Below are 10,000 nucleotides of genomic sequence, written 5' to 3'. Positions count from 1 at the left end.
CACACACAAACACACATATGCAATTACACATGAACATACACATACATGCGTGTATTCACCCAATGACTTGTGCTGCATCAAAGACAGACACACATGCACATCACACACGACTACTTGAGATTGATTTATTTAAATTTGTCATTTCCCTTCTTCCTTTTTTATTAGCCTTTTATATTATTCATTATCACATTACATCGTTTTATCTGTTTTTCCCAACACTCTCTCTGTCTCCCTCGTCCCTTTTGTCACTTGAGTTCAGTCAAGAGCTGAGAAAAGTCAAATACTCCTCGAATACTACAGACACTGTTCTAGCTTCTGTCCTCATTCCTCTCCTCTCCTCTCCTCTCCTCTCCTCTCCTCTCCTCATCGTGATGACTCTATTTTTCTTCTGCCCTCTCTGCTATTCGTCTACCGCCTCTCATTGATCCACCCTTCAATCGGTTAACATTTCTCACTTCCCCTCCTTCCTTCCTTCTTTGGTCCTCTTTCTCTTCATCTCTCTCTCTCCCTCTTCCACCCCCTTCCCTTTCTTCTGTCACATGTGCTCATTTCATTTAGTCTCATTCCCCGACCCCACCCCATCCCCTCCTCCAAATCCATTGCTCATTACCAATACCTTTCTAAACCTCTATTCTTCTTATTTCACCATTCTTTGGTTCTAATTGATCCCAAACATTAGCGCTCTCTCTGTCTGTTCTCCCCTTCATCCCTTTCCCCCCTCCATCTCTTTCTCCCTCACCCTCTCTCTCTCTCTCTCTCTCTCTCTCTCTCTCTCTCTCTCTCTCTCTCGCTTACTTTGGTGACGAGATCAATGCAAACTTTGATACAGTGTCACATGAGTCACTGCAGCTGCAGAAAGGATTTGCTTTGAACTCTCACAGCTTGTGTGTTTGTGTGTGTGTGTGTGTGTGTTTGTCCCCGTTAAGTGGAAGATGAAACCGTGAGAGGAAATTGCCATATTTACGGAATGTACCTGATTGAATTGTTTTTGTGTGTGTGTGTTTTTGTGCCCCTGGGTGTTTCTTATTGTGTGCGCAGGTTTTTTTGTGCCTATGTTGCTCCTTATAGCTTGGCGGAGCTGCAGTGAAGGGGAAGTGTGTGAATTAAATGGATGTTTTTCTCTGATCAGTGCTGTCTGGAAGAGTGAACAACGGGGGAGAAGAGGGCTGAAGGCACTATGGAGACTGTGTGGGTGGAGGAGGTGCTGCGTGTGTGTGTGTGTGCACGTGTGTGTGTGCACGTGTGTGTGTGCACGTGTGTCATAGTCTGTTAATTGTGTGTACACACGCGTCACAATGTGAGTACGTGTCTGTGTGCACGCAGTTGTGTGTGTCTGTTAATTTGTGATTGTGTGATTGTGTGTGTGTGTGTGTGTGTGTGTGTGTGGCAGAGTGGGTGTATGGGTGGGCTTGCTGTCACTTTCACTAAAATCCACCAACACAGAGAAGAACTATAGGAGGAAAAAGTAGGGAAATAAAAATATAATGGAAACCAGGAGGAGGTCTAGTGAAGAATGATAGAAAGAGGATTATGAAAGATGAGAGAAAGGGAGGGGAAGGGATAAGCTGGAAAGAATGACATTGTAGGAGAAAGTGAAAAATAGGCACAAGCTGAAGAAAGAGAAGAACAGAATTAGAGAAAAAGAAGTTCATGAGTTTTTCTTTTTTTTTTTTTTTGAAGAAAGCGCTTCCTCTGTGTTATTCAGTTGATCTTATTGGGCAGTAAAGCAGAAGGAAAGCTCATTGTCTGGATTAGAGTCAGTGTCAGCCATGCAAGTGCAGACCCCCATAGATGTTACTCCGAGGGGCTTGGTACAAACACATCACAGACTTATACATACCAAACCACAAGGCTCTCCTTTATGTACAGTCCAACCAATGCACACATTTTTGTTGATCTTTTAAAGAAAAAATATTGTTTGACTCTTGTGAGTCTACCGCATGGAAACTATTCTAATTATGTTGATTTCAGCTCCCTATAGGAACCATTTTGCCTGCATGTAACCCTTCTTGCTATAAAAAGGTTGCATTGAATCCTTCTGAATCCTGAACTTTGAAATAATGCACGGACCCTAAACATCGATCTTATAACAACCAAAGTACCCACAAAGAACAGGAACTTCTTAGACTTTGCACTAACAGTGTGTGTGTGTGTGTGTGTGTGTGTGTGTCTGTGTGTCTGCGCTTGTATCTGCTTACTTTTGTATGCATATGTATTTACATATATTTTACGTATGTGTGTACCAAGCATGGTAATAATGGCAACATACTTCTAAGTTGCTTTGGACAAAAGTGTCTGCTAAATGTCATAATGTCAATGTCAATGGCATGGGTCAAATAATATTTGCAAATAATTTTGTTTTTATTATAACTTGCTATCAACTCTAATTGGGATAGTCTTTCTTCATTGTGTAACCTTTCTGGCACTCCGCTTTATTAACCTATGCGGCAACCCCAATCTATCAGGTGCTCCAATCAAATTAAAACAAATGCCAAGAATTATTTGCAAATATCGTTTGACGCTTGTTTGGTCTGTAGGTGTGTGCATTGTGCATGTGTTTATGAGTATGCTTCTGTGTGTGTGTGTGTGTGTGTGTGTGTGCGCGAGTGTGTTTTATCTCAGTTAGATAGATGAGGATGGAGGTGGTTGAGACAGGAGCTAATGAAGCAGAGCATCAGGTCTGTCTCAAAATCAGCAGCCGCCCTGGAAAACCTCATATGACTAAGTAACCTATTAGAGACACGGTGGGAGGAGGGGAGGAACGGAGGGATGGATGGAGGAAGAGATAGATAAAGGAGAAAGGTCCATCAGCGCTGTCTAGGAGTATACCATCCCCTGGGAATCCATCTGATGACTAAATACCTTATTACGTGGTGGGGAGAGAGATGGAGGAGGGAGGGAGGTACTAAGGAAGGAACAGGAGGGGCGAGAGAGAGGGAAGGAGGGACAGACAAAAATAATAAAGACGGAAACATCGTGACTGTCTTGGAGTCTCACTGCTCCCTTGAAACTCATCTGTGGTGATTGAATTCCTCACCACCGAGGGTTGAGATGGAGGGAGGGATAAACTGTGATGACAGAGAGAAGGTTAGGGAGGATGAGAAGACAGATTGAAAGAAACAAAATGGATAAAAGTGGGATGGGGGAGAGAGGGAAAGCGGAGGAAAAAAGAAAAGGGGAAAGAAAAAGAGAGAGTGGATGGAAGAGGTTAGGAGTAATGGATGGATGGGAGCATCACTCTCTAAGGCATCAATATGTCCTATGGATGTTAGTGAGACAGTAGCCAACCACATTTCTAACATGGACTAACATGGATTTAATAGGTTAACCTTTTAAAGAACTAAATTCCATTTGACTTCCTGACCAACAACATGGACTTGGAGGGTTTTTAGTGTGAGTTTGAAGTGAAAACAATGAATTTCTCCCCTAGAGATGAGTAGTATTTTAATGAAATGTATTTGAAATATGTATTTAAATACTTTTACATATTTTGTAGTTTGTATTTGGCTGGAGTTTAAAAAATAAGACAAGACTATGTTGACGAGGCAGTTTTGTGTTTCTAGGTGTTGTATTTATAAAGTATGTAAAACCCTTTTAGTGAGCCTACTCCAGTTTCTCTGTTTATGCTGATTAGCCAACGCTATCGTCTTTCTTTCGCAGGAATAATTCAGTTGTACAAAATCACACATCCCAAAACTCTAAATCGTCTTGCACAAACTCATTTGGTTTGAGAGTGATTGCATGAAATAGTTGTGATGCCATGATGTCTAGGAAGTGTTAAATAGCTGCTCAGTGAAATGATGAAAATGAAGAAAAGATAATCTAATGACCTCAAGACTCTGATATTGTTGGGGAAATGGGCTGTTGAGCCTTTTGCCTTTGATTAGACACTGAGCGATTACCTTGATAACCTTCCTTTTATCTCAATAAGAGTTGAATGAACCCACTGTGGCAAATGTTCTAATCATAGATCAGATGACATTTCCAATAAATGTGATGGAAAATATACTGTATATAGATAATGACACTATATATAATGACACTACTATAGCATAGAACAATGACACACATACTCTTCGGATGAGGATCTATCTATCCATCTATCTATCTATCACACCTCTCTCTATCTTTCTCTACACACACGCACACACACACACACACACACACACACACACACACACACACACACACACACACACACACACACACACACACACACCTCTGTCTTTGAAGCATCCTTTCCACACTAGCTGTATAGCTGTCCTCACACACTCAGATTTAATCCATTTTGTCAGGAAGAGAGGAGTGTTGGGGCGAAGATGTTTGATAAAGTGCTGACACACCACACAGTTGTGACATGTGACATTGTCAGTACAATGGTACAATGGCCGATTACACAAACTACACCCTGGTCTTCCTAGGGAGGCCATGCTTTCATTATATAATTCAACTATGAACAACATGTACCATACAGACTGTATGACAGGACATAGTCATGCCAGTCCCTGATTGGCTGTTGTTGGGCAATATAAACTGAATGCAATGTACGCATTTCACATTTCAGGACAATAGATGAACAAGCTCCCAATAACATGTAGATAAAAGTGACAGTTTGGTATTACAGTATTATGTCTTGACTTACAAAGTGTTGTAAAGTGTAGTATATACAACTGTCCTCTTTCTTTCTTTTTTTTTTTTTTAATAAATTTCCTTATACATTTATTTCTTCCTATCTTTCCAAATCTCTTTCTTTTATTCATTTTTGTTTGAGAAGAAGGTTCCCCAGTCTGGCACTGTCAAACATTGTCAGTGAAAACATTGATTTGGTCATTCATATCTTGTGTGCCCCTATCTAAACCACTAGGTGGAGAAAGTGAGGTCATTCTGTCCCATATGTGATCTGCCCCATATGTCTTGTCATCTTCAATCAGAAATGTCACATCCTGTAACCAAGAGGCAGGGAAGGTGATCCTATATACATTTCAGTTATTGTGAATATCCCCCTATATAATATGAATAAAGTATTGTATTGTGTTTTATTGAAGCGTATTTTCTTGTATGCTGTTGAACTCATGTCTACCTTTATCTATTCTATTCTATTCTATTCTATTCTATTCTATTCTATTCTATTCTATTCTATTCAGTCCTTTGTACAAATGCAGACAGAGGGCTGATCTGTAATTATAATCATTAGTACTGCGGTGCCAGACTGTGTAAAGTTCATAGCCCTGTGCATGTGCACACACAGTCTCACACACACACACACACACACACACACACACACCATTACATTACGCCACTGGAGCGTTTTATTGCTTTTAATCAGTGAGATGCCATCATGATAGAGATATGGGACTGAGAGTGCACCCACTCATCCACTCATCAGCCACAGAGAGAGAGAGAGAGAGAGAGAGAGAGGCAGAGAGGCAATATTGGTATTCTTTCATTCTGAATGCTATAATCATTCTCAACAGGCTATAAGAGAGGCTTGTTTGGCGTCTTGGTGGAAGAGTAGTTTTTGCTGTGATTGTAAATGAAGGTCGGTCTGGAAACCATTTCTATTCACAGCAGAAAAGAACAGCCATGAGTGTTCTGGGCTAATATTTTTGAGGAAAGCAAATGAAACCTAACCTCTTTGTGACATTCAATATCAATTGCCTGAGCCTCTTTTTCCCTTTATATTCAACATTTTCATTTTCTACTCGTGTGATATCATGTCTATGTGTAGCCCTCGTACAAAAATAACTAAAGTAACACATGAAACAGAAAGTCCCAGGAGAATAACAGGACATACTGTTAAACACTGATCAGGTTTTTACCCCTGAGGCAGTTTAGCCCAAATTAAAAAAGAAGGTAAAAGGTTTTCTCAAGGAGAAGTTTGCATTATTTAAAGTTATATACCTTCACCTAAAGTCTTGGGATGTCCTGTGTTCCCACAGTGTATTTTAGGCAGCTGTGTGAGCGTTAAGCCTGAGAGTGAGACTTGTCAAGGCTGGAGTGAGGAGGAAGGAAGCCAGGAAGGACACTCCCTTTGGTCACAACATGGGAGGTTTCTCTGTGTGCAGTTATTACTGTCAGACCAGACCGCACTATAGCACAGCTCCTCCCATTTCCTTATATAGAATACATTACGTTTCAAAATGAATCCTCTCTCTCTTTCTCTGCTGTCAGCTGATTGTCTGTTCAACTGGGTTTTTAAATAGGACCTATGATTGTGGAATTTACTTTACAGTGCTTAATGGACTTTGCAGACTTTGACTTCAAAAAAGTAAAAAGTAAACTTGGATTATATGCATACATGTGTGATGCAGCATCACTGGGTGGCACACAACACAGGAAGTGACCACATTTCAACTTCCTGTTGTTGGTTATTGGTTATTGGGCAGGTCACAGATGCTGTGGCTGGTCATGGTGATAAAGATGATTCTGAAAACAAATGCTAGCTCTTCTGCAGAATGTGTGTGTGTGTGTGTAGGTGTGTGTGTGTGTGTGTGTGTGTGTGTGTGCGTGCGTGCGTGTGTGTGAAATAAACATACATTGTCAGATGGGAGATTGTGGCCCCTCCCCACCTTGCTCCTCCCCTGCTGAAGCATGTGTATGTGTGTGTGTGTGTGTGTGTGTGTGTGTGTGTGTGTGTGACTGGGTGTACCTGTATGTGTCAGCGTGTGTCTCTGTGTGTGTGTGCAATAGCGTGTGAAAGCCAAAGAGCGAGCAGCGTTTCTGGAAAGTAGTTGACTGGTCAAGTGCCAAAGTGGAGACAGCAGCTCTGGGGAGGCAGGTGGGAGAGAAGTAGCAAAAGAGGCGAGAGGGGAGAAAAAAAGAAAGAAAAAAAGGAGAGTGAGCAAGAATAGACAAGCATCTCCCCACAGAGAGAGAGAGAGAGAGCAGGAGAGAGAGAGAGAGAGAGAGAGAGAGAGAGAGAGACTGCAGAGACAGAGAGCAAGTGTATACATCTCCCTAAAGAGTCAGAGAGAGAGAGACAGAAAGGGAGAGAGACAGAGGGGGAGAAAGAGAGAGAGACTGACAGCAAGCATATACATCTTCCCAAAGGAGAGAGACAGAGAGCGAGAGGCTGCTGAGAAGTTCAGTCTGTCAAAATGCAGAGGAGGAGGAGAAGCGTGTCATTTGGTGGATTCGGATGGTATGTTGCTTTCTCACTGGATGCTGATGTGTGTGTTTGTGTGTGTGTGTGTCTGTTTGTCTATGTGTGCACATGTTTTTGATTGTGCCCATTATGGCTGTTTGTATAGTATGCTGTGTAGTGTATGTGTATGCTCACATGTGCATGTACTTGTATTAGTATGGGTGTGTGCAGTGCAAAAGTAAACTATTTTCCTGAAAAGGAAGGATGGGTGGAGGGCTCAGACTGCTCCTCTGCGTGTCACACCTCTAACACTCTGACCTCTGTTTGACAACCTACTGTGTGTGTGTGTGTGTGTGTGTGTGTGTGTGTGTGTGTGTGTGTGTGTGTGGCTTGGTCTCACTCTGTGCTGTCTCCGGGCTGGGAGGGATCACTGAGAATCAACAGGCTGCTTTGTCTGTCCCTGCTGTCTGTGCTCCTGCTCTGTGTGTTATTGTTGTTGCTGCTGTGCGTGTTATGGGACACACACTCCGGACACGGCTCTCAGCAGTCGTGTTCTCCTGCTCTATTTGCCAAGAAGTGCTCCCATGATGCAGCGCTAAAGAAGCTGCCAGAAAGCCCATTTTCAGCTGAATGCGCTGACACACTCAGAGTGTTTTGCGCCGGCTCCCCCGCTGGCCGTCATTCTGACACTGAAGCAGTGCTTCAGAGCACTTAACCTTCCCAGCTGGGCTCAGGCTGCGCATCCATGCCAGACAGGGTTGGAACCAGTTGAAACAGACAGGGTTGGGGAGCAACGGATTACATGTAACAAGATTAACTGGTAACTGTTATGTAGCACAGCAATTAAAAAAACATACAGTAATCAAATGCTTTTGAGAAAAATAGGGGATTACTTGTCAGATTGACTTGTCAGATTGCTCAGCGACATGTTTGAAAGTTTAAAAGACATTGAGATTGTGAGAATTATCTTGCACAATTTAAAATAGAGGTTTGGTTGGGGGGTGATGATAATAATACTCTACCAATTACAGTATGCATATTGGAATAAGCTGTCCCTTTAACTTCACATTCTTTACATTTTGGAGGCAAACTAATCCAAAAGTCACTGAAAGTAAACAGATTACATTAGTGAGATGGACAGCTCCAATGGATTACATAACTGTCTACAATTTACAACAGGCAATTAGCAATCTCACATATTACATTTTTTCAGCATCCTCCCGGCCCTGGGAATAGAGCAGACAGCCAGACAGGCAGACACAGAGAGAAGAGGAGCATGTGAAGGGCATCTCCCTTCTCAACACTATCAAATGTCAACCTTTCTTGAATTTTGAGTTTAGAGAAAGTGGTAAAAAAAACAACAACTATACACCATAAGACATATAAAACCTTAAAGTTGTATGTTTTTAAAATGTCAGTCACTGGATAGGTATATATGACTTCTCATCTGAAGGCTGCAGGTATCAGCTCACCCATCCTCTTTGTGAACCAATTTCTCCCTTTGGATCGTTACACAGACAGAGACACATGTAGTACAGATGCATAGATGGATAGTTTAGATGCAGGAGAGTTGCTTTAGCACCTGCTTGAAGTTGCAGCAGTCAATTCGGATGGTGATGTAGTAGCAAATGTAGAGCTGGTTGTGAGGGGGCAGGCCATTTGTTTAAATATATATAAATCAATTAATTAGCCAGGCCATCTGGTATGCTTTCTGGATGAGAGAAAATGTCCTTTCCTATGAAGGAAAGACTATAGTGAGTCTGTTGTGGAAGTACTGAATGCAGACAATACAAACACACAGAGTACAAACACATGCACGCACACTTACTCACTGTCACTTTGTTCTAATGTAGTGAGGGTGGTGTTGTTTAGTCGCGCTTTGTTTGTAAAATTTGTTAAAAAGTGTGATGTCATCAGATCACATCCCCCCTCAAAACTACACACACACACACACACACACACGCACACACACACACACACACACGCACACACACACACACACACACACACACACAGAGAGAGAGAGAGAGTCAGACAGAAAAGATTGCCTTCATCTATAAGGTGTGGGTTGAAGAAAGCTTCCTTACATATGTGGGTTTGATTTGTTTGATGAGTCAGCCCTAAGGGGGGTGGTGTATTTTCTCCACTGCTTGGAAGATAAGCCTTCTGAGAGCACAGACTTACAGCTCCAGAAAAATATCAAAGACGCTCACTCATCATGGTGCAGGACTATAGGGACTATTGAGGCAGGAAGGCATCATTGGTAGCATGGCAAATGAACTGTGAAGTAGCCATAGGGAACCACTGTGTTTGATATATTTTTTATTATTTTATTTCACTGAAGTTCTTGCGATTGTGGTTCATCATTCATCAAGTGGCCAAGCCTATAAAAGCAATCTGCATCTTGCTAAAGCATCTTGCTTTGAAGCCTCTGCATGCAGGTAACGATGTGGAAGTGTGCATCTCTTTTGCATAAATTAGTTTCTTTTGCATAAACTATTACACAAGGTGTTTCTCACTATAACCCCAGTATTCTGACATTTGCATATCTAGCTTGTAGCATCTGTAAATAATAACACTATAGAACCACAGTTTTCCCTGCTCTGTGTCTCTTACAGCCTCTGGGGAGGTTGGTGTAATGGATGTTGTTGTTGAAATCATTCAAAAACCCTGGAAAACATTCAAATTATATTTAAAACTTCAAGGTTGGGTGGCAAGGAAGCTGGCGCAGTGAGAATAGTGGGCATTGTGTGGGTGTGTGTGTGTGTGTGTGCGTGTGTGTGTATGTGTGTGTATGTGTGTGTCTGTGCGTGACTGTGCATAAGTGCGTGTGTATTTGAGTGAGAAAGATCAGGCTTCATTCTGCACGGTTCAGTCGCCAAATTAACGGGATTAAAGAATTAATGCCACAACATC

General features: G+C 42.0%; 1 protein-coding gene across 2 annotated transcripts in view; it reads left to right on the top strand.

Annotated features, from left to right (window-relative positions):
* Positions 1-6,729: 6,729 nt before the first annotated feature.
* rap1gap2a (RAP1 GTPase activating protein 2a) overlaps positions 6,730-10,000 on the top strand; it is a 72,613-nt gene continuing 69,342 nt past the window's right edge. For both annotated transcript variants that reach the window (XM_078283989.1, XM_078283993.1), the window contains exon 1: positions 6,730-7,141. In XM_078283989.1, coding sequence (XP_078140115.1) covers positions 7,098-7,141 — 44 coding nt within the window. In that variant the 5' untranslated portion in view covers positions 6,730-7,097. The remainder of the gene's footprint in view (positions 7,142-10,000) is intronic.

Source organism: Centroberyx gerrardi, chromosome 6 (assembly GCF_048128805.1).
Source record: "Centroberyx gerrardi isolate f3 chromosome 6, fCenGer3.hap1.cur.20231027, whole genome shotgun sequence".
Lineage (NCBI taxonomy): Eukaryota > Metazoa > Chordata > Actinopteri > Beryciformes > Berycidae > Centroberyx > Centroberyx gerrardi.
The sequence above is the reverse complement of the archived record's forward strand: the minus strand, read 5'-3'. Positions and strand labels throughout refer to the sequence as shown.